This window comes from Pteronotus mesoamericanus, unplaced genomic scaffold (genome assembly GCF_021234165.1).
Source record: "Pteronotus mesoamericanus isolate MK-2021 breed Mesoamerican mustached bat unplaced genomic scaffold, CSHL_Meso_final contig_101, whole genome shotgun sequence".
Taxonomy (NCBI): Eukaryota; Metazoa; Chordata; class Mammalia; order Chiroptera; family Mormoopidae; genus Pteronotus; species Pteronotus mesoamericanus.
This window is the reverse complement of record NW_026555001.1, coordinates 17,702,770-17,728,993: the sequence shown is the minus strand read 5'-3', so window position 1 is coordinate 17,728,993 and position 26,224 is coordinate 17,702,770. Positions and strand designations below refer to the sequence as shown.

General features: G+C 36.9%; 1 protein-coding gene across 1 annotated transcript in view; it reads right to left on the bottom strand.

The window, feature by feature from the left end:
• The window catches only part of ATAD2B (ATPase family AAA domain containing 2B), a 125,638-nt gene that overhangs the window by 4,088 nt on the left and 95,326 nt on the right, over positions 1 to 26,224 (bottom strand). Inside the window, exons 22-27 of the mRNA XM_054569170.1 lie at positions 23,539 to 23,698; positions 11,695 to 11,817; positions 8,728 to 8,865; positions 4,606 to 5,289; positions 1,892 to 2,019; positions 1,425 to 1,553 (exon numbers count right to left, since the gene is read on the bottom strand). Of these exons, the coding sequence (XP_054425145.1) occupies positions 1,425 to 1,553; positions 1,892 to 2,019; positions 4,606 to 5,289; positions 8,728 to 8,865; positions 11,695 to 11,817; positions 23,539 to 23,698 (1,362 nt within the window). The remainder of the gene's footprint in view (positions 1 to 1,424; positions 1,554 to 1,891; positions 2,020 to 4,605; positions 5,290 to 8,727; positions 8,866 to 11,694; positions 11,818 to 23,538; positions 23,699 to 26,224) is intronic.

Genomic DNA, 26,224 nt, shown 5'->3' with positions numbered 1-26,224 from the left:
GAAGTTATAGAATAAGAGGGGAAAAGTAAAGAACTCTACCCCACACATTTCATTCAGATGGGCAATTATCAAATACATCTAAGACATTTTGTTTTCCACCTCCAAAGATATTATAATCTACATCCTGTAGAATAGGCTATACTAACAGAGTGTTATCTGACCAAAAAGTTCTTCTATATGAATAATCAAAATCACTGCTGCTAAATGTTTCATCATATATTGCTGGGTAGGAAAAAAGCCAGGTTATGAAATAGAATATACAATATGATCCCAATTTTAAAATACATATTCACATACTTAAAAACATTATATACATCTAGACATTTTTAAAGAATGAGATTATCCCCAAAGATTAACACTAAATTTCCTCTAGATGGGAGAAAATGGGTGATGTCTTTATTTTTTTATTTGTACTTTCTCATTATTTCTATATATTTTATAATGACAGTATATATTTGTAAAATTGTGACTCATAAAAATGTCGTTATAACTTTTAAATGCTCTCTTAACTTGCTTCAAGTTCAATATTCTTTATTACCCAGGGAAAATAACCCCATCCTTTCCATATACATCTTTAATATACTAGAAATGCTCTTTTGAAAGCAGGGGCTTTTTCTTAATTATTTTTTTGCAGCCCAAACACACCAAGCACAGTATCTGGTACTGTAGGTCCTTAATAAATATTTAATAACTATACCACCAGATAAACTAACAGGCACATGAACAAAGATAGTCTAATTAAGTCAGTTAGCCACATAGAAAGTAAATGAGGGATTTCATTTGCTCAGATGACCTCAAAAAAGCAGAAGCCCACACTACATGATGTAAATTACATGAACAGAGATATAAGCTCATATTTGTAAGGAAGCACTTTCTTATGGCCCAAAGTTGTTTAAAAATGGAATAGTTTACCTCTAAAGTATCTAAACAGAAGGACAACCACTCCTTCACATGGCCATTTGACAGAATTAAGCTGATTAAATGAGATGACTTCCAAGTCTTCTTCTGACCATTAACTGGGGGGCCGACAGGCCTCACTGCCCAGCTCAGCAGCAGCTGCCCAGGGAACAGCGAGCGGTAAATACAAAGAGGCCAGGTCCACATCCAGAGGGACTCAGTGATACACCTACTCAGTGATGTCAGCAATAAGCAAGGCAGGGGAGAACTGTCACATACTATTTTGTATATCTGGCAACCCAGAACCATGACTTTTTGTGTTTTGATAAATAAAAAATCCCAGATTCTTCTCTCTTGAGACAAAATGTACAAAAGATTTTATTCTTCAAATTATAAAGTGATTCTTCCAATATTAAACTCTTAAAACATTCTTCAGTTACTTGGTAAAAGATATAGGTAAAATAACTGTTTTTTAGGAAAAGTAAAAGCACATACTTATTTGTTCTACAGAGGAACCAACCACTTACCTCTACAAGTTGTGATTTGTCATAATCTTTACGATGACGATAGATGCACTGACTAAGAAGAGAATATAATCTCTCAAGTTGATCAACTGTCAGATTGTTGCTTTTATCTACCAACAAATCAAGCAATTTCTAAGAAAAATTAGAAAAAAGAATAAAAGTTTGATTTCACTATTCAAACTGAAACAGTTATATTCAGTGGCTAGGCAATAGACACTACAGGCGATGGTGGAACAGTGACATTGAGTTTATGATTAGAAGATTCTGGGGTTTAGTTTATTATGAAGACAATTCTCATATTTCTAAACCCCAAAAAGCACAAATAACTCTTTTTTTACTAAAAGCCCTAAAACATTTATATTCCTAGTTAAAGCAAAAGGTTATCAAAACCAGTTTTATTCAGTTGCCTACAAAACATATTCAAATCTCTTTCCATTCATTTACAACTGACTGGGAATAGCTAAGCTTACCTTCAATCTCTCATGATCAACTATAAGAGGTGGCACAGGCTCAGATGGTTCTTCTGGAACCAGTTCCAGGGTGGTTGTTTTCGCCTGCTCTAAAATTAACTTACGATATTTCTTTACTTTAGAAGCACCTACAATTGAGAAAAAAAAGAATGCACTGCAGCAAGTAAAAGTTAAGAAAAATCAGGCTTAAACAACTATAAATTAGGTTATGCACTGAAAATCTTTTTTGGAATAACAGTGTATTCTTTAAATGATAAATGATTTTTTTTGTAAGAATAAGTAACCCAAATTAAAGAGCTAAACCTCAACTATGAAAGCCAAGTCACACTAGAATATCTAATAAATATCTTCACTAAACGGAAGATAAAAGCAGTCTTTACCTCTAAGCACTAACTAATAAACAGCCTTCACTCTCTTTATGACAGCAATCATTTTAAAATTTGGAGCTTTCAGATGTGGAAAAAAGGAAGCAACCTAGAAAAGCAGATGCTAATACAAAGTGAGGCCAACCTGTCCACATATCTGCCTCCTAAAGTAAAACATTTTCCTGAACATTGCCTGAAAGTTCTTATTTTTCTCTATTAGACTAGAATTCTATTGTAAATTGATGTGGGTTGTAACATCTTCTTCTTAAAAATCTAGACCTATTAAAAGTGGAACCGGGCTACTGATCTTTCCTAGCTTAGAGTGAATTAGTATAATCTAATTACTGTCCTCCCAATGCCTTGCTGAGATAAAAATACACTGAGAAAAGAAGTTTTGAGGTGGCTAAGCATAATCTGACAGCACCAGGCACTTCTGGGGTGGCGAGGGCAGGTAGACCACTGAGCCCTGCAACCCCCTAAGAGGGGCGCTCTAAGAGGAGGCCAAGGAGGGGGAACACAAAGACAAACTTGGACTATTTCAGAACTTTTATACAGGACCTGGCCCATGTCAGGGACACTGAGAAAAACTCTCCTCCTCCCTCCTGGCACTAGTCCTCTTATTCCCAAGTCTTTAAACAATTACCTTTCTTTAGTGCCTGCTATATAGATAAGAACCAAAATGTTGCCTTTAAAAAACATATTCCACAATAGATCAGAGAAATTTTGTATTTCAGACAGCCTTTAGAATAAAAGCCTTGATCTACAAGTCAATTAATATATGCTAGTTCTGTTAAGACCATACTGATACTCATTACTACATCCATGGACTTCTAGAGGGCTGAGAACTTCGATTGGGAACCACTGCCCCAACAGTTACAAATGAGAACTTCTGGTAAAACTTGTACACAACAAGTATCTTGAACGCTTTTAGATCACCAACTGAACATAATATTAATTTAAACTTTTTCTGCAAGCTCACTGAAATCTCATACTGAAGTAGCATTGAATGGGATTCCTTCCCCACACCCATTCCACCTCACCACACAGATCTCCCCCTTTTTCCCACTCTGTCCCATGCATCACTTAACCTTAGCTTAACGTATTTTAAAGTTGTCTATATGATAGCCCAAGATAAATACAGCTTTTAAAATGACTTTCTATTATTAAACACTCAAGAAAAAGAAAAATTATTTAAGAATAGTACTTAAGAACAGTTCATCCCTTTCTCCATTGAAAATATTCTAAGACTCTGAATATCTTCCTATTTCCTACTTCAAAAAGCTGACAGCAAAAAACTTTTCCCACCTAAACCAATCCCAGGCTAAGGCATATATTCCACCCAATGTAGAGAGCACAAGTTGCAGGCATAACTTCAAGATAGACTAGTATAAGAAGAGTGCCTGTTCAGGTAGGAAATGTACATGGAACAGGGTAGATGTCTAACTCACCCTTTCCCAATGTGGGCTAAAAAATAATGATAAACAAAGCCAGGCTAGAAATCCTCAACACCCCTTTCTGCTGTTTCTTAAAAGAATCACAGAGCCATAAAAAGCCAGGAGCTGGCAGCGTGCTCTGACTGTAAGAACAAGTTAAGTTTGACAGTGAGGGTTCTGCTGCTTTCCTCTACCACTAGCCCTACAAAGCACCCTCAGAGTCAACTATCAGTGACTGCCTGCAGTTAATATATTCAGTATATGCCAAATACCAGGGGAGGCGGTTAATATACATGACACATGTAATCCCTGCAGTGACACCATTCTCAAGTTTAATTTAAAAGATGGAAAAGCAGGGTTGGGGAGTATAAGTAACTAGCTCACCATCGCATGATTATAATGCACAGGAGTGGTCATTTAATATGGTCTGTATGACTCAAATACAGACACTGCTATAGTATTCAAGTCTTCTCAGACCACCCCCACCCCACCGCAGTGATTCTTTGTTACAATTCCATCTTCTCAACACTTGTGGGCATACTCAATTTTTAGTGATAAACCCATTAGGACAGGGATGATAATTTTTGTAACTAAAAATTGAGTACGCCATTATAGGAATGGGCGTACTCAATTTTTAGTCATAAATCCATTAAGATAGGGACAACTTCTGGTGGGAACCGGAAGTGCAAATGGCCAAGAAAGCAAAACGTTCTGGACCATAAACCCTCTGAAACATTCACCAAAATTTAGTTTGCATGTGCGTGCTTTTCTAGGAGAAAAGGATGAAAACTTTAACAGATTCTAAAAGGGGTGTAAGTTACTTGGCAACTATTATTACTGAGGACTGAACAAAATATGCAATTAATTAACTCTGGGGTTTAAACCTCCTGAAGATTTATTAAAATATTATCTCTACCTTCTTTATCCAGTTCTGCATCTTTAACCTCCACATCAGGGCCAGGTTCTGTCTTCTCATTACTGCTACATTCCAGAGCTTCTAGCTTCTCAGGGTCATCTCCATGATTCTCATTCAAAGCTTCTGGTTTTCCTTTTGACTGGTCCTCCAGAAGAATCTTTTGTTCAGAACTGCATTTATCTCCACTACTACAGAAAGAAACTACTTCAGCTTTGCCGTCCTGACACTCGAGAACCGGTATGCCTTCAAAACTGTCAGTGGAGGCCTCACCGTTTAGACAGCTTCCTTTAAGGAAAGGCTCCTTCCTGGAAGTCTGCTCTGGATTTAGAGAACTGCTGCTGTTGACTAGTAGAGACTCATTGGAACTTTCCTCTTCGGTAGATGCAAAGTTCTCTTTTGTGCCCACCCCGCTGTTAAGCCTCTGTGCCTGGTCCATGTCCATGATGTCACATGATGATTCGTCATTGGTCATAGATAAGTCTCCAGTCTCCTCTCCATTTTCTTCATGGCAGTCAGTGCTGACCTCAAACTCTCCATTCTCTAGTAATTTCCTGCCCTCTGTATGGTTCTCATAGTCTGCAAATTTGGTGTCCTCTTCATCTTTTTTTAAATTATTGACTTTCCTTTTCTTAATAATTCCTTTACCCCACTGTGATCGCCGCCTTGATTTTCTCCGAACTCGAACTATTTTACAAGGAAGGAAAAAAGATATGTAGAACTTGGGAGTGCAATACTTGTTCCACAAATGTAAAGTAAGACTCAGAAGAAAGTAAACCCATACCGGTGTAACACACAAGCAAAAAGTACTTAGCCTTTGACACCCATCCTGACTAATCCTCACAACTACAAGTGGAATGGACGTGAAGTCAGGGATAAACTCTGAAGTGTGAAAATTTGTTAATTTTATTTCCTGTTTATTACCCAACATTAATTTTTTATATTACCCTACATGTCACTTTATAGCTGTTCCTAATTCCTAATGTCCAGGGCCAAGCATATAATATTCATACTTAGGAAATGACCACATTACCAGACCTCCTGGAAGATTTGGGGTGACAGCCCTGGATTCCTACCAGGGAGATGGAGTGTTTTGCCACCAAGATCACCTACAAGCACCTAAACCATGAAAAGAAATTAAAGGCATGATCCAGAGTATCCAGACAGAATAGTTACAAGTATTCCCACAAAGAAATCTCCACTGCCTCTCCTTCCAGAAGATGGAATAACCCACAGTCAACATGGTCATGGACAGAAGCCCCATGAAGGTTAGATGGACAATCTGGTCAGCCAACTGTGAGCCTCAAATGGTTCACCTAGTAGAATCAATTTCTTACAAAGCTGTTATTTGAACATATGTAGAAAAATTAAACCCTTTGCTATCAAGGTGGCAACAACAACACTAACACTGAAAATAAATGTTTGGTCAGTTATACGAAAATAAAGACCTACCAAAGTTGCAGGAACTACACTCTTAGATGCTAGAAACTATCATAAGCTTTATGAGTAGACAGCTGGTACTTCTAGGTAATGATCCTGGAACCTTTAATTTCCCATGTACGTATCAAAGATAGTTGGTTATGCAATTCTACCCCACTGTGCCTTAAATAAGCAAAAAATTAACTCCTATTTTTCAATTTGGGACAGATGTATAAAGAAATTTAAATATTGTATAAAAGTTATTAAAGTAAACTAGTTAAACTAGACACCTATTCCTTCTGGTGCTTAACACCAAATTCTAATTATTAGTTTGGTGAAAGCCATCAGGGTAAAAATAATTCATTTTTCCCTAAGGCTATGAAAGTAATGTCAAGTCTGGCTTAATTTTTTAAAAAATAGTATGTATTTTTAATATATAAAAGTTGAAAAGCTTCCTTGGCAAAGACATTTTAAAAAGGAAATACAAATATGGGAGCACAAAGTGTAGACTGTTTAATCCACAGTTTAAAAATTGCTTTTGGAAGAGAAATAGAAGGGAATATGGTCTATGACAGCGCTTGTTTCTTATGTTCTACTGCTTAATATAAACTCATGATCTATCAACAGTGTATAATGTGTTTACATACTTTTCTCATCATTAATTCGTATTGAGTCTCTGTTAAAACACCAAGGTATTCACAAGAAATGAACACATTTTGATATCTATTACTCTTCTTTCTTATCCAAGAATAAATCTACTAAAGGTTTCCAAAACTCAAGTTAGTTGCTTGGCTCAAAATATATTTTACCTTCAAAACTGTAATACCATTAGAATCATTTCTCCATTCCTTTTACCCCCATTAATTTCTGTTTACAATTTATAGTTACAGGGAAATTGGAGAAGAAAGTTTTGCATTAATCTACGGTTTAAAGCTAGACACAAGCTAAAGTGATGGATATTCATAGCATTCCATTAACTATATGAAAAACGAATCCAGTCCACATTAAAAATGAAAAGAAATTTAGCTGCTGTCTCCAAAAGGTGGAACTGTTAGGTCTTTACTTCCTAACAAGTCATTCTTGACATTGTGGCCTCACTCTTCCTCCAACCACGTAACCAAAAGTATGAATGGTTCCCCTTTTCTTTCCTCATTAGGCCAAGGAACCCCAGAGCAAGAGGCCAAACTCTGCTCAACCAAGAGCCAGACCAATTACTTGATATGTATGCAGTACGCTAAGCAAAGGCCAAAAGCCCTACTGAAGCAAATCACTTCTAACACTTTCATCCCAGCTAAGAACAAAGAAAATGTTCTCATTTGGGGGAAGGTCAAGCTATAGAAAATTTCCCCCTCTTTATAAAACTACTTCTAACAGTTAGTATGATTTTAGTAAAATAAGAGAAATAGAAGCTCCACAAAATTAGGGATTTTTGTTTTAGCCACTGCTGAATCTCCACAGCACCTCGTATGTGACAGGAGTATATATTTATACTACTTCCTTTTTCAGGGATGCTTTGTTTTTGTAAAAGCCCATTTAGAGGTTCAATCTTTATAGTCAATTTTTATAGCATCTCCAAGTTTGTTTCCAAAACTACGACCTTAGGAAAGCAACTCTGCTTACAAACATTTAGATTAAAGATTTAAGTAAGTTAACATAAAACAGACACATGATGAGTCACATATGCCATCTACTGGTAAGAGAAAACAAGACTCATTTGTAGATTAAAGTAACATTTTAATATTTAAAGGAACTTAGATTGCTTAAAGCCCATATTCATTTGTTTTAGTTAGTAAATATTTGTACCAAGTGTAGAGAATGTAAAGGATTTTAAGTTTTAAACTAGAGTGTTGTGTTACATAATTCAGGTCATGATCCAAGATACAGCTACGCCAAATAGCTTTAATCAGCTTCATGGAACTAAATGCAGCACTAAGTCCTTCAAATTTTCTCATATGTTAATGCCTATCACAAAGAGGATAAGCTAAAAAACAGATATGGTTCATTAATTCAAATGCAATGCCACCAGTGAAAGAACATATTCTGGCCAGCTTTACCAATAGCTGGGGTACAGTGTGACCAGCTTTACCCAAGAAGAGCATCTTCCAAGGAGGGCTATCTTCAGTGAAACCTAGGTATTGTATTAGAAAGATGCTATGTTTATTAACATTTGTCTTTTAGAGAAAAAATAAAGAAAAACACTGAATATACCCTCTCTAAATACAGCTCTTAAACAAAACTAGATAAAAAAGCCTGAACAGATTTTTCAAACTGAGCACAATATATTCTCTTAGAAAAATCAACTTCCTTCTGTCAAATCAGCCACTCTCTTCAGCCAGTTTCCATTTTCCAACATAAAGAAAATGCCCTGCATCACACACAGCAAGGGGCTGGGTTTGGAGATAGGTGGATAAAAAATCTATTGGCTCCGTATCTCTGTCTTAATACCAAAGTTTAAAACTAAAAATATTCAAACCTAGTTCGATTACAACAGCAAGTATTGAATATGGATAGAAAAAAGCAAATAAGGTTAAAGAAATACATTTCTGATTCAGTCTCTTACCCCACAAGCTCTTCACCTCTGAAAAGAGAGAAGGTGGAAAAAGCTGTGGGAAAAGCGTAGCACTTTGGTTTGTGTGCCCGGTCCCTAAGAAACCCGCATCATTCTCGGCTGTTCCCCTCACTGGGTAACACATCTCAAATACTCACACGCACATTTATTTGCAGAGTTGTGCCAGGCATCCACTGGATTTCTTTGTTTGTGCCGAAATGCCTCTTCAACTCTAGTTTCTGTCTTCCGTGCTCCAGTACCATGAGGATTTATTTGTTCTGCTGTTACCGATAAGCCTGCAAGCAGAAGATAAGCAATACCTTTTTAAGTATTCCCAGCTAAATAAACCAACAAGGTTTTTAAAAAAGTCTAAAATACAGAACTGAGTTTTAAAGTGATTAATTATCCTTAGACAGTTTGTAATTTGGATGAAAATAGTATCTTTTGTTTTAAGATGGGAAGGAAACTAGGTATAAAATCATAAAAATAAAATAACCTGGCAGGTAATGCTTACACTTAATCCCCAAAGGGGTCCTATGTATATATTCACTTTAATTTGCAAAGGGACACATTTCACATTTTTATGACTGTGGGGTAATAAGATTATATATTGTCTAAAAGTTATGATTTCTGCAATCTCAGAATGTATAAGTGTTTAATGGGCCAGTAACCCCCTTGGAACTGTTTACATCTGATATTAGCTGCTTGTCACATCACCTTGCAGTTAAGTTTGGTTTTCCTACATTGATCTTCATAAGAGTAACCATTCCATCTCAATTTTCACTAGATTTCTTTGTTCTATGTGGTTCTTAAATGTCAACGTTTCCCAGGGTTGTCTCGGGAACTGTTTTTCTTCTCTCTGATCTACTTTCCACCACAAAGTATCATTCATGCCTTCAGCTTCTACTACTATTATATAATAATTCCCAAATCTACATCTTTAGCCCAAATATTTCTTGGGCTTTTCTAATCCAAATTTCCAACTTTTATGTGATATCTCTAACTGAATATCCTAAAGAGAGGTCAAATGATCTGTCCCCACAAAAAAAAAAAACCTGTTCCTCTGTATATTGGCGGTATTACATCTACTAAGTCATTAAACCAGTGACATGGCAGTCACTTTCAACTCCTCCTTCCCTTCACAATGCCCTTCACCCCTGCAGCCATGTCTCTTCTGTTAATTCTATCTTCATCCCCATTTTGCTAATTAAAATTCTGAACTACTCCAACAGCCTTTCCCCCCAACAGCTTTAGTAAAGTACAATTTACATAACATAAAAATTACTCTTTTTTAAGCATGCACTTTACGTGATTTTTAGTAAATTTTCAGTGCTGTGCAATCATCACGGCAACCCAATTTTAGGTATCTATCCCAGGGAACCACTAATCCACTTTGTGCCTCTACAGGCTTGCCTTTTGTGAGCATTTCATATAAATGGAATTGTATATATGTGGTCTCTTCTGACTGGATTCTTTCACTTAACAAATGCTTCTGAAGTTCGTCTATGTTGTAGCATGTATCACTACTTTGTTCCTTTTTATGGCTCAGCCATATGCCATTGTATGATACACCCTATTTTGCTTACCCATTCACCAGCTGACAGACATTTGTGTTGTTTCCAGATTTTAGTTGTGAATAATGCTGCTACGAATATTCATGTATATGTCTTTATATGGGCACATGTTTTCACTTCTTGAGTAGATTCCTAGGAGTAGAATCACTGGGTCGTATGGTAAATGTTATTTTTAACTTTCTAGAACTGCCAAACTGTTTCTAAACTGGCTCTAACAGTTTTTTAACTGGTCTCTCATCTTCCTACCCTTCACACTGAGACCTTGTTATTTCCTGCTGCCAAAGCAATTTACCAATTTGTTCCGCTGCTTAAAATACTTCAATGACTCTTACCAACTATGGCAATTGTTCTCAAATTTTAATGTATACAAAAACCTCTTGAACTGTTTAAGTGCAGAGTTCTCAACCTTACCATTCCCAGAGAATCCCTAGGTCTAAACTAATGTGGGCAATAGGAACACCGTTTTGATCAACACTGGCCTATAAAATCATGGCATCAATTCATTCAAGCATTTATAGGAAACCTGTTGTATACTAGACTCAGTTCTAGCGACTGCAGTAGAGCTACAAACAAGACATTCACAGCACTAAATAAGGAAGGGAAAGACCACAAAAGCACAACAAAATGCCAAGTGGTTATGATGGCCAGAGCCTATATAGATTAGGTGGCCAGGAAAGGCCTCTCTACGAAAACAGCAGAGAAGCGCCTTCATAATTTCGGTGTCCTGGACCCAGCTCACCTTTTCAGCTCCATTTCTAGCCATTTGGTACATCTTTGGCAATACCAAATACTTAGCAGTTCTTCTAACATACCACATGATTTCACTTCTCTGTGGCTTTAGACACACTACCATGTGGTGTGCTTACAAAGACCTCATCCTTCTCTGTCACTGCTACCTTTCTCTGATCCCTTGGAGACAACTATTTCTCTCCCCAATACCGATCAAACTGCTGACTCCCCTCCCAGGAGGCTTCTCCCCCATGCTATAAGCACACGTCAACCAGTGCATACACCAGATTGTACTTGGTTTGTTTTACATTCCACTCTTTCTCCAACTGAAGTGTGAGTTCCTCAAGGACAAGATGTTCTAGTGAATGAAAAACCACATTTGCTAATTCTGTGTTTATATTCAGAAAATTGCCCATAAACTTCAATATGGGGAAAAAACCAACCAACCAGTATTCCTAAAAACTTTTTTACAGTACCAGTATTAAGTAGTAAACTCATTACAAAAAAACCCTTTTCAGCTATGAAAGCCTATCTAAATCCTTTAAGAAATCAATAATTAACAAAGATAAACTCCTGCAAATGAAATTTCAGTAAGAAGAATTTTATTTTAGCAATTTGCACCATTGCACTAAAACTTTCCCAGGAAGTAAAGTTTTTAAATATATTTGAGAATGTACATGACACAGGTCAGTACCAGAAATTAAGTAAAGGCTGTGCTTCAAAATTCATTATTTTCACAATACCAGGAACCGTAAAGAAACACCATTCAATGACATTCAATGACTCTGGGTATTTAGCAGGAAGTTCATGTCTATAACGTACCTCTTTTTATTCTTGCTTCCTTAATTTCTTCACAGAGTTTATTAAATTCTGGATCCAGTTCAGCTGCAATGATGGCATGTGCAGTGTCCTTCAGGGTACAAGCCCTGTGCCTAATTATTTTATCTGTTGAAAAAGTTGGTGTGCATTTATTATATGTACAAATCAAATAACATTAACAAGGGGGCATCTTAAAAAGAGAAGTAAAGGAATATAAACATTTAACTAAAATTCTAAAAAGCATTTTTAGGTGAGAAGTTCACTTACTTGACAAGTAAAAAATACAATAAGCTACACAATCAAGTTGATATTTTTCTGGAAACTATACTTTTATAACTTCAAAATACTAAGTCTATTTAACAAATCATTATGTCGAAGATATAAGACTTTACATTTCTGAAAACAAAAATGCATGAATTTCAATAAAAATTTTTAAAAGATTTAGGATAGCCCTGACTGGTATGGCTCAGTTGGTTGGCTGGGTGTTGTCCCACAAACCAAAAGGTCACCGGTTTGATTCCTGGTCAGGGCACATGCCTGGGTTGTGGGCCAGGTCCCCAGTTGAGAGTTTTCGAGAGGCAACCAATCAATGCTTCTCTTGCACATCGATGTTTCTCTCCTTCTCTTTCTCCTTCCCTCCCCCTGTCTCTAAAAATAAATAAATAAAATCTTTAAAAAAAAAAAGGTTTAGGATATTCACCATGTGCCCAGAAATAGACTTCCCATAAATGGATACTGAGAAATCCTAAATTCTTACATGATTTTCTTCGTAAGTGAAAACTGGTCAAAATTGTGCTGAAGAATATAATATATCCTAAGCATGGGTGACCTTTAAAAACCATGACAGAGAGAGGCAAATACAGTAAGATACTCTACGCTAAAGAATGCAAGTTGGTATAAAAATTGTAGGTAGATCCAGGAGAGAAGTAATATACTCCCTTATAGGTAAGCTTTACTTAAAACTGGTACTAAAAGAAGGGTCTCTGTTTTCCACTGAGCCAGAAGGCCTCACTCATAAACAACACAATGCAAACAGTGCCCCCTAGAGCTGTGCCTCTGAGATAGTAAAGGCCAAGTAAATATATCAAAGGCTCTTCTTTTAAAACAGTATCAAAAACTAAAACCCAAAGTCTCAAAATAACATCTGCCTTTTCATCTCAGTAAAGACACAAAGTATAAAGACAAAGACATTTTATTTACAATTTTCTTATTAGAAAGTCATAGTTCATTGTGGAAATCTTACAAAAACAAACATGCAGTACTCAAAAGGCAACCATTGGTGTATTTCCCTCCAATACATTTTCTCTAAACATTCATTCAATAAATATTGTCGACTGTACCAGGAACTGAGTCAGGTGATGGATACACAGTGGTGAACAAAAAAGTTTCCACTTTGAAGGAGCTTTTTGACTAGTACATGAAAGAGGTATTATCCAAATAATGTCTCAGACAAAGGTATAAACACCTCCTCTACCCCCTACCCGAAAACCCCTGAATAATAGCTACAATTAAAACCTACAGGGTATTGGTGTAGGTGCCAATTGAGATTGGGCAGGTCAGAGAAAGCCTTTCTGAAACCTGAGACCTGAAGTAGCCACTGAAAGAGTAGAGAAAAACCAGCACAGATTCATAAAATGCTTTGTGAGAAAGTTCTGAAATAAAGAGATCTCAGAGATTTCAAGAAAATGAAAGGCAGCCTGTGTGCTTAGAACACAAGAACAAATAGAAATCTGACCATATCTAAAGACTTTTATTTTAGATTTTATCCTAAGGGCAATGAAATGTCATTGAAAAGATCTGAGTGGGCAAGTATCGACCTAAACAAACATCTTCGGAAAATCTTCGAGTTTAATTATATAGGATCCAGAAGAAGTTAATGCCTGCTTGAATGTGGTTGGTAGGGTAATAATATGGATGTAGTAATTTATAGTTTTAATTCGAACATTTCACCTAAAATGTCATATGCTTGACATTGTGATACTTGGTATGCTTGAGGGTGATACTGTTATGTTACAGAATTACATGCTTATGATTTTATAACAAAAGATTTTGTAATAAAAAAGGGACATCCTTTGTGCTGGACCCTGTATATCTCTCTGTATCTCTTTGTACTTCTATCACTCTGGGACCCTGCCTTGAAAACTCTACCACTTTGGCCTCCTCATATTCCCAGCTCTGTCTCTTATTAAGGATGAATTCCGGGCCCTATCTAGGTTCTTCCTCCCCATGTGACAGTCTGGGAACTTTCCAGCCAACTGTAGTGTTCAACTTGTTTGACTTTTGGTAATGACTTTCCTTCATTTCCTGATATCCTATGTCTTCAAAATTGTTTTTCTTTTCTTCATTCTTTGAAAACCAAACTTTAATGACTATGTAACAATCCAAAGTAGGATATACCTTTATTTTCAGACCTACTGCTCTACTGTTTGAAGTATATTTTATTGATTATGCTATTACAGTTGTCCCAGTTTTCTCCCCTTTGCACCCCTCCACCCGGTAGCCCCTTTCCTCCAATGATCTCCCCCGTTAATTCATGTCCATGGATCATGTATATAAGTTCTTTGGCTTCTCCATTTCCTATACTATTCTTAACATCTCTGTCTATCTTGTACCTACCAATTATGTTTCTTAATTCCTGTACCTTTCCCCCACTCCCTGCTGATAAGCTTCCATGTGATCACCATTTCTATGATTCTGTTTCTGTTCTAGTTCTTTGCTTAGTTTGGGTTGTTTTGTTTTGTTTTTTTGGTTTTTTAGATTCAGTTGTTGATAGTTTTGAGTCTGTTATCACTTTACTATTCATGGTTTTGATCATCTTCTTTTTCTTAGATAAGTCCCTTTAACATTTCATACAATAAGGCCTTGGTGATGTGAACTCCTTTAACTTTACCTTGTCTGGGAAGCACCTTATCTGCCCTTCCATTCTAAATTATAGCTTTGTGGGACAGAGTAATATTGATTGTAGGTCCTTGCGTTTCATCATTTTGAACACTTCTTGCCATTCCTTTCTTGCCTGCAAAGTTCCTTTTGAGAAATCAGTTCACAGTATTCTGGAAACTCCTTTGTAGGTAACTCTTTTCTTTTCTGTTGTTTTTAAGATCCACTCTTTAACCTTGGCATTTTCATTATGATGTGTCTTGGTGTGGCCCTCCTTGGGTCCAACTTGTTTGGGACTTTCTATGCTTATTGGGCTGGTATGTCTATTACCTTTGCCAAATTAAGGAAGTTTTCTTTCATTATTTTTTCAAGTAAGTTTTCAGTTTCTTGCTCTTCCTTTTCTCCTTCTCGCATCTCTATGATTTGTGATGTTGGCACATTTGGAGGTGTGCCAGAGTCTTATTATTCTCTCTTTTTTTTAATTCTTGTTTCTTCATTCTGTACTGGTTGACTGTTTATTTCTTCCTTATGTTCTAAATCATTGATTTGAACCTGTTTCCTTCTCTTCGCTGTTGTTTCCCTGTGGATTTTTCTTTATTTCACTTGGTGTAGCCTTCATTTCTTCCCTTGTGCATTTGCTGTACTCAATGAGTTCTCTGAGCATCCTTATCACCAGTGTTTTGAACTCTGCATCTGATAGGTTGGCTATCTCCATTTTGCTTAGTTCTTTTTCTGGAGTTTTGATTTGTTCTTTCATTTGAGGCATATTTCTTTGTCTCCTCATTTTGGCAGGCTCCTTGTTTGTTTCTGTGTATTAGGTAGAGCTGCTTTGACTCCCTATCTTGGTCCACCTGCTACGTTGTAAGGGGCAGAGCCTTAAGTATTTGACAGGGTAAAGCAATCCATTTCACCACTTCATGGCGCTGTATGTGGAGGAGGGGTTAGAGAGGAACAATGCCTCTTGCCTGGGTCTTGCCCCATTTCCAGTCATTTCCCTCACTTCTCGTGTGCGACTGACACCTTCCTAACTGCTGCCCTGGTGCTGAATCCCAGAGTTGTTTGGTGTGCATACATTCTAGGACCGTGCCGGTCCTTTAAATGGACTCTCCTAAGCAACTAGCAGTTTCTTCCACCACCCTATCCCCCACTGGTTTTTACAGACAGAAGTTATGAGGCTTTATCTTCCCAGCGCTGGAACCCTGGGCTGTGTGGTCAGGCCCAGGGCTGGGATGGCTGGCTGCCCGGGTGTCCCTCCCAGTTTTTATCTGCCACACATGAATGTGAGACCACTGTTCCACTGGCCGCCACCTCATCGCTGCCACATCAAGTCCTCTCCACTCCAGCCCCCCATCTCCGCCTCTCCAACCCATTTGGATGAATATTTCTTCTTTAAATCCTTGGTTATCAGACTTCCATACAGTTGGGTTTTCTGGCAGTTCTGGCTGTTTTTTGTTTTGAGGTTAGTTATGATCCTTCCTATGGTTATGTGAGTAGGCGAAGGATGTCTACCTATGCCTCCATCTTGGCCAGATGTTCTCTACTGTTGAATGTTTTAAGTTGCTTCAAGTTTTAGCCACTACAAACAAGAAACAGAAATGAACATCTTTAAAAGTAGCTATGTTTTCAAGCTGATGAGGAAGTTAAGGAATTTCCCACCACTCCTTCACAGGCACTATATTCTAGCCATATTACCTCTTTTACACCTTTGTACACTACTCACACACCTCTTCTCTTGGCCTAGGACAAATGTCCTTCCTGATCTCATTCATCTCCAGGCAGTATCTTTATCTCTGTGCTCCACTCACACTGTGTCCATATTTCTAATACAGACCATATGAAACTACAGTAAAATCATCTGCTGCCACCTCAAGATAAAACTCATAACTGCCACCTCAATGCTATCTCTGTATCTTAATAATCTTGCTATTATAATTAATAATTGGATATTTGTGATTACTATAAACAGTCAGTTTTTAAATAGCAGGGACAGCATGTGTGTGTGTGTGTGTCTGTGTAACTCTTACAGGGACAGCGCGCGCGCGCGCGCGTGTGTGTGTGTGTGTAACTCTTACAGGGACAGCGTGTGTGTGTGTGTGTGTGTGTGTGTGTAACTCTTACAGGCTAAATTGTTGTCCACTCCCTCCCTCAAAAATTCTGTATGTTGAAGCTCTAATCCCCAGTACCTCAAAACATGACTATATTTGGAATAGAGCCTTTAAAGGGGTAATTAAGGTTAAATAACATCATATGAATAGGCCGTAATCCAATATGACTTGTGTCCTCATAAAAGGAGGGAATCTGGATACGTCAAGGGTGCATGCACACAGAGAAAAGACCTGTGAGGACACAGCAAGATGACAGCCATCTGCAGACCAAGGAGAAAGGCCTCAGGAGAAACTAAACCTGCCGACACCTTGATTTTGGACTTTTAGCCTCCAGAACTATGAGAAAGTAAGTATCTGTTGTTTAAGTAACCTGTGATATTTTGTTATGGAAGCCCTAGCGAGCTAATACCATAACATAGCATAATGTCTGCCACACAGTAATTATTAAATATGTATTAGTGATATGAATATCTCTATCTCAAGAGGCAAGGACTGTCAATATTCATCTTTATATTGCAAGCACCCAGTTCAATAACTAGTATATGGTAGTCACAAACACTAAAGAAAATATAAATAAGTTTAGCTAAAACATAGCCACAAAGGGCTCCGAAAGCTAGGGTGAGTATCTGAGCTTTATTCCTAAGTAATGGGTACAAAAATAGAAGATTTTTAGAAGACAGCAAGATTGGAGCTAAAATTTCAGCAAAATTAGTTAAATAATGAAATATATTTGAGGGCTAGAGAAGGGATTCACTACAACAGTGGTCTCCAACCTTTATGGCACAAGGGACTGGTTTTGTGGAAGACAATTTTTCCACAGACCAGGAAGGGGGACAGGGACAAGAGGCAGAGCTCAGGCAGCAATGCAAGCGAAGCTTCGCTCCCTCGTCCACCATTCACCTCCTGCTGTGCAGCCTGATTCCTGACAGGCCCCAGTCCACAGCCCGGGGGTTGGGGACCCCTGCACTACAAGACAAAGAATGAGAAAGTTAAACATCTTATATCACATACGTATAAGATAACAATATATTCAAATATCTGATACTGGTCACACTTAGAACCTACAAATTAAAATTCTCTGGCTAACATATTTAATTTCTGACCACATGATCCTCAAGAGAGAGAATCTGGATGAACACATGACAACATGTACAGCTTTCAAAATGTTGGCTTTTGTCTTTCTGTATATCCTAGTTTTCTTTTCCCCCAAATGGCCAAGTATTTGGCAAAACAGAACACTGTAAGCTTTCAAATACTCATGGGAGCTTGTAAAAGTAATACAATATTCATGTAATTTCCACTTGCTACACAACAGACCCTGAGGTTGTTTTTCTAACACATAACAAGTGGTTCTGTTACTATGAGGGGAAAAAAAAAAAAAGGCCTCTTGGCTAAAGATATGAAATAATCTGAACAGAACTGAAATCATGGTTTTTGAATTTCTGCATCTAAAACAGTGGAGGAGTAAAGTTACAAGTATAACATGTCAACTCTAACTGTGAGGGAGAGCCATATTCTTTGATTCCACAACTGCATTCTGTAGTAAAAGATTATCATGCACCAGAAACCACTGCTTCTTTCTTAAAAGCAGTATTACTTCAATGTGGTTATAATTAAGTTACATCAGGGAAAATAGCTGGATTGATCTCAACTGATTTTCTCTAACCACTCAAATTCATTTTTTACTATCAGTCAAGATTTGTTCCAAAATAGGATTGAATTTTAAATGTAGTTCAGGGAATAGAATAAGCACAAAGTATAAAGGGTCATTCTAAAGCAAGTATGCAATACCCACTAAGAAACCAATTTACAAAAATTAAAGTCCAATTTAAATAATAATGATACTAACAAGAATAAAAATGTGAATTAACCTTTATGGAACACTTACCACATCCCAGGTACTATGCTAAGGGCTTAACATATTTAGGTTGAACCATATGAAAATGGTGATTTCATAAAGTTTAATCTAATATATTTTCTCACTTAATCCTTACAACTACCCCGATGAGAAGAGTACTATAATTATGCCTATTTTGAAAATAAGGAAACTAAAATTTAGAGGATTTGACTTGGCTGAGTTAAAGAACTGGGATACAGAACTGGGATTAAAGCCTAGGTGTAGATCTAAAGCCCAAGTTCTCATTACCTGCTACACAGTTTCAGCCACCTCTGTGTCTTTAAAAACTGAGAGGATGAGGGTGCAGGCTCTCCAGTGCTCTCACACACTGCTCAAGGCCACTACACAGCAACTCTGCAAGTGGTCCCCTCACCAAGAACCCTACCCAAGGGAATCCGGTGAGACTGACATCAGCCCATTCTTCACTACCCAAACTGTGGCCCATCACAGGATGTCATCTACAACAAAGAAAGAGATTCTCTCGCTCACAGCAAACTGCTATGCTATATTGTCCACCAGTTACCAGGATACTGCTGGTACAAGGGGAAAAAATTGTGAGAAAATTTTAAGAATATAGATTAAAAGACTTAAAAATATTTTTTTGATCCAAAAGTTTCACTTTAAGAAATTTATTCTACAGAAATAATTAAGGATATACATAAAAATTATATTATAAAAATATCTATTAATGTTAAAATGAAAGGAAAAATCTAAAAATATCTAGTATGTCCAACAATAGAGTAGTAACAGGGCTTCCAGTCAAGACGGCGGTATAGGCAGATATGGCTTGCCTCTTCACACAACCACATCAAAATTGCAACTAAAACACAGAACAACCATCACTCAGAACTGTCAGAAATCTAGTTGAATAGACGTCTGATAACTATAGAACTAAAGAAACCACATCCATCCAGACTAGCTGAAGGGGTGCAGACACAAAACAGGCTGGTCTCACATCCACATGTGGTAGATAAAAATCCAGGAGGGATATCTCAGGGGTGAGGAGTCCCAGCCCCACACTGGTACCCCAGCCCAGGGTTCCAGTGCCAGAAGTTAAGTCCCCACAACTTCTGACTGTAAAAACCAACAGGGATGGAGTTGGTGGAAGAAACTTCTGGAGCTCCAAGCAGTTGCTCTTAAATAACCCACACATGGGCTCACCTACTCAGACACTCCCTCTGAGCTCCAGCACCAGGGTAGAAGCTTGAAAAGCACCAGGGGCATACAGGGAGAAACTGAAGTGTCTGGCATTAAGGTGAGCAGAGGACATTGTTCCTTTTGTAAACCCTTCCCCCACAGAGCCACAGTCACAGAGCCAGCAAGCTGGTGCCATACCTGGGACTCCATCAACCTCGCTAACCCATCTGACCCACCTTGGAGATCCCCAGAGATTCCACCCCACCTAACTTATGGCCCCACCGAAGCTGCTTTTCCATATAAATGGCTGGTCTTGGCCCATGCTTCTTTCCTAAATCCTCTCAAACAAGCAACAGCTTGCCTCAGTGAGCCACAGACCTGGCACTAGCAGCAGCCAGCCTAGATTCACAGCTTGGTGTTGCCAGGGAATCTCCAAGCCCAGCACAAGTAGCAGCCACCTCAGGTTGCTTATATCTCAGGCAGGGTGGCCCCAAGCAAAACACAGGTAGAGGCTGACCATGGCCTGCACCACCTGGGAAACCCGAGGGCCTGCACACCCAGTGGACAGCTAGAGACCACTTGGGAGTACTACCACCCTGCCCCTGCACAGCTGATCCTCCACGAAAGGTGGAGGTTGATGGTAAGTGGTCACAGCCAATCCTTGCAGCTGACTTGCCTGGGTAAATCTCTCCCTTTGATCTGCCAACAGCAACCAAGGCTCAACAACTAGACAAGGGTGTACTCAGCCCACACGAAAAAATGCACCTCAAGTACCCAGTGTGGGTGATAGGGAAGGCTGTGCCACTTGACCCTATAGGACACATACTACATTAGGCCACATTATCAAGACAGGGAGTCACAGCAGCTCTATCTAATACATAGAAACAAACATAGGGAGGCTGCCAAAAATGAGGACACAAAGAAATATGGCCCAAATGAAAGAAAAGATCAAAATCCAGAAAAATAACTAAATGAAATGGAGATAAGCAATCTATCAGATGCAGAGTTCAAAACACTGATTATAAGGATGCTCAAGGAACTCAGTGAGGACCTCAGCAGCATAAAAAGGACCCAGTCAGAAATGAAGAATATACTAATTGAAATAAACAACAATTTACAGGGAAACAACAGTAGAATGAATAAATCCAAGAATGAAATCAATGATATGGAACATAAAAAAGCAAAAAAAATAACCAATCAGAACAAGAAGAAGAAAAAAGAACACCAAAGAAGGAGGATAGCATAAGCAATTCTGGGACAACTTCAGGAGGTCCAACATTTGCATCATAGGGGCACCAGAAGGTAAAAAAGCAAGAAATTGGAAATCTATCTGAAAAAATAATGAAAGAAAACTTCCCTAATTTGGTGAAGGAAATAGACATGCAAGTCCAGGAAGTACAGAGAGTCCCAAACAAGAAGGATACAAAGAGGCCCACTCCAAGACACATCATAATGAAAATGCCAAAGGTTAAAGATAAAGAAAGAATCTTAAAACCTGCAAGAGAAAAGAAGTTAGTTACCTACAGGGAAGTTCCCATAAAATTGTCAGCTGATTACTCAAAAAGAAACTTTGCAGGCTAGAAGGGATTGGCAAGAAATGTTCAAAGTCATGAAAAGCAGAGACCTATAGCCAAGATTTCTGTACCCAGCAAAAGTATAATTTAGAATCAAAGGGCAGATAAAGCGCTTCCCAAATAAGAAAAAACTAAAAGAGTTCATGATCGCCAAACCATTATTATATGAAATGTTAAAGGGACTTATTTAAGAAAAAGAAGATCAAAACTATGACTAAAATGGTAATAAATACATATCTATCAACAATTGAATCCAAAAACCAAACTAAAGAAACAAGAAGAACAGAGACAGAATCATGGATATGGAGAGCATTTTGATGGTTGCCAGATGGTAGGGGGTGTGAGGGAATGGGTGAAGAGGTAAGAGGATTAAGAAATACAAATAGGTAGTTACAGAATAGCCATAGGGGTGTACAGTACAGTATAGGAAATGAAGTATCCAAAGATCTTATACACATGACCCATGGACATGAACAAGGTATAGCGACTGCTTGAGGGAGTGGGGAGTGCTGGATGGAGGGGGCAAAGGGAAAAAAATCAGGACAACTGTAATAGCATAATCAACTAAATATAATTTTAAAATATAAAGTATTAACTATTATAGCACATCTGTATGATTTAAATAGTGTGGTAGAAATACATAAAATTCATAAACTTTTAATCAAATATTATATGAATGACAAAGTTTACAAAATTATATTTTCATTTCAGTATAAATATGTATTATACATATGTGCATTCCATATATAATGTGTATGTGAAAAAGAAAGAGAAAGGGAAGGAAGGAGGGAGAGAGGGAGGGAGTGATGGAGAGAGAAAACACTAGGTAATATAATTATAGGTAACTTTAATTATTTTATCTTCATAAATTTTTCTATGTGATATATTTAATAAAAAGTCAAAAAGAAACTAAACAAACAAGAGAAAGCTTAAGAACTGTTAGATAGCAAGTGCAGCTATGTAAAATTTCGTTCTGCTCTTGGAATTAGTATTTATTATAGTCTAAATTTAGACAAAAAATAACTAGTTTCATATAGAAATGAGAAATCCAGGTCATTCTAACATGTGATCTGAGTTGAGAACCACTACCCATAAATACACATATACAGCATAAACTATATTCTAAATATCTTTCAATAACTGAAACATATATGCATTTTTAAAAAATAAAAAGCATTTTACTTGTATATCACCTGTTGAAGAAATAGAATTCTCAATAGAACAGAACAAAAGAATATCAGCCTTTGTCAGCTGGGAGTTGGCCTGGCACTATCAACTAGGTCTTGGTCTACTCATGTTAAACATAAACACATTTACAGAACACCAACATCTGAAAATGGATCAAGATAAAAACACCACCACCCCAAGATGATGTCTAAACATAAACAAAAGCATGAATATTGTCCTAACCAAAAACAAAAAAAGAGGAAGAAGAAACTAAGTAAAATCCTAACCTGGATAATATGAATGACTGCTGCTTCTTTACCCATCACAGTTTTAGCCTTGCTCCATTCTTCTTGCCTTCCAGGTTCTTAAAATACCTAATCACAAAATTACCCCCACTTCCTAAAAGTATCCAATCCACTGCAAGGCCCTTCTTCTTTAATTCCTCCCTGAAATCACTTAACACAAGTTTAAATCCTATAAGGTGCACCATGATATATATTTTCCCTTGTTACAATGAATCAACACATTCATCTCATTTAACTACAGATATGTTCCTGGAAGTCTTCCCCGGAGGGCACTGAAAGTGTTGGAACTAAAAACTTGAGTACAGGGTGGGGTGTGGAGTAAAATAGTAAAATTACATAAAAATACCCACATCCTATAGAACAGATAATATCTAGTTAAAGGAGTCTTATTAATATGTAAATTTAGACTATAATGAGTTCCTTCAAATTCAAAATTCCCAGTGTTTATCAGCACTGGTGATATTAGTTTAATATTTTTCATTAAATTCTCAGTTAATCAGTTTTCCATCTTACCTAAACAAAATAGGAATCTCAATTTAAAAAGGGAAAGGTAAACGAAGAAACTAAATCCTGAACATAATACATGGTCTAATAAAATCCTCTAAATACGTTATTTAATTTAATAAATTAACAATTTTAAGTAAATTAGTTCCTCATGAAGAGGAACTAAATACAATAATATGTCATTAAAATTAATAATCTACCTGAAAAATGGGCATGCTTCAGTAGTATTTAAACTTTACCTTCTCAATCACCAAAGTGAACCCTGGCCAATGCGTCCTTACCTCCTGGGTCCTTATCTGGATTGTACTCTAAAGCATTGCTACAGATGAGGTCAATATCTTTCAGGAAATCCTTAGCAGTCAGATAATTATGCTTATCAATTTTAGTTATTACTGTTGATAAATCCATTGGTTCCTTGATTACTTCGAGATAATCTGAAACCTAAAACAAATAGGATATTTTAATGAAAATTACTTATGGCATTTCATATATGTACTAATAAAACCACAGAAGAAAACCATGTAGTTATTTAAAAATTAGATCTACATATCTAAGAAATATCTTGATAAAGATAAAATTATAGAGCAATTTATGCTGCTATATCATACTTTCCATGAAAAGCTTCAGTTTCTAAATCAACTCTGAAATGTTCTCATTATAAAATATGAAACCAATTGTGTCAGCTTTTTTTTTTCCCCAATATTCTCAACATACCTGAGAAGAAAATGTATGGGTAAAAGCACTAATAAGCATCAATAAATGTTACCGCAAAAAAAACCTTTTTAAGGGAAAATAAAATGAAACAATGTGGTTTTTTTCACATTATTAGAGATTAAAAAAATAAATTCTTTTCAGTTTAGAGTGAATCATTTCATGGAAAGTGTTTTCTGCTCCTTTGGAGTCATTACAAACATTCTGATTCAATTATATAACAAAAACAAGTATTGCTTTCATGACTAGTAAAAAATTTGTTGGACTTGTCCCTAAATATATTTAAAAAAAAAAAAAAGCAAAAAGATGCATTTTGCTCTATGTGTGGATTTTCTGGGAGATAAACCAAAATAGAAGATATTAAGTCATGATGTGCCCAATAAATTATAAGTTTTATATCACTTGACCCTGGCTGATGTGGCTTAGTGGGTTGAGCACCAGCCTGCAAACCAAAGGGGTGCATGCCTGTCCTAAGTTGCAGGCTAGGTCCCTGGCTGGAGGCATGCGAGAGGCAGCTGATTGATGTTTCTCTCATACAATGATGTTTTTCTCCCTCCCTTCCCCTCTCTCTAAAAAATAAATAAAATCTTTAAAAAAAAAAGTTATAGCAACTTAAATATCTATTGCCTTCTCCAAAGTAAATCTCAAGTAATTAGGTTACAAAAAGCAGTCTTAGAAATGTCTCATTAGTCCAGGACCACATTCCAGGGATAAAGCGGTTTCTGCTCTAAGAAACCATAGGCTAGTTTTCTCCATTGCAGATGGCACTGATGCCTTGATTTTTACTTATGTATATAAATGCACGTATATGTGCATACATGTATATATCAGTATATATGCACATACACATATTTTATATATGTTTTTTAGGTAGGTGTGTGTGCATGTTTTAATTTATTTTTCACCCTCTATGAGCTGAAAAGCCAGTCACTCTCCTTATAGGAGAGGCAGTAAAGCTATACTGAACAAGCAATAGTTCAGAAGATACTAGTTGGATTCTTGGCTCTGGCCTTGTGTACATGTGGAAATTGTTTTATAAACCATAAAGCACTATAAAAATTCACATTACTACCTATGCTTAATTTTAAATTCAACATTTAATCTCTAAACTTTTGAGTTCTCTGCAGCCTGCTTTGGAATTTAAAAAAGTTTTAGACACCTGTCATTTCATTATTTGAATAGAAATTTTTGTGTTTTAGGTTCTCTAAACGCTATCTTCTTTTCCCCTCTCTACTCTTCCCAGAGACTTCTATGTTTTCAGCTTTAAAAACAGGCAAAGAAGCAGAAGTAGAATGAACCTAAGAAGAAAGAACAAAAAAGGAAACTGGAGAAAATATAGTCCTTAAATAAAAGTTCTATTTGACCAACGTTTTCTATCCCCTTCCACTGTCATACCATCATTCATAAAATCTTTATCACAGATGGCATTTGAAATCTGACAATCTCTCCTGGTTAGAAAGAAAAAGAGTTTTCCCTGGCAAAGGCAATTGTTTACTCCCAGCATGGGAGGCTAACTTGGGGGCAAGCCCTTATCAATTACGTGTCAGAGTCCCATACCTAGTTTGAAATAAAAATTTAACACTTAAAACAATCTTTAAAGTGGGCTGATCATTTCAAAATTATCTGAAAACACTAGGAAGAAAAAACTGCTCCACAAATACAAGATGGTATGCATTAATTACAAAAGCAAGCTTGGCAAGTCCTGACATTCCAGTGGGAAAACGTAGCTGAAAGGTCATATAAAAAAATGTGGGCTTTAAAGTTCTAAAAATTTTTCAGTTTTGGCTATGTCTCTTGCCAAAGTGCCTCAGTTTCCTGAGCTACAACATAAGAATAATAATATGGATCAAATGGATAAAACTATGTATTGTAGATAAATATACAAATAAAATTATAGATAGTCCCTTTTTTCAAAAAGAAAAAGGTGAATAAACAGTTATTTTCAGATTTGTGTGGGGAGAGGGGAGAAACATAATGCTAGCTCATTTTCCCAGTTAAAGATGAAGTAATGGTTCCAAAGGAATCTGTGCAGGTCCAAATGTACAGATTTCACAACAAGGATGCAACATTAAACTTTGAATCATTTCATAATTCAAATTTTAAAAAAGATGAAGAAAAAACTAAAACACCAAAACTGTTCAAACATGGAGTCTGAACTATAAGAAGATCAGTAAAAACTGTATTGTTCATCCATATACTATATTATCCCAGGATAAAAAAAAATTTTAATTTACAGTACTATAGCAGATTCCAAAT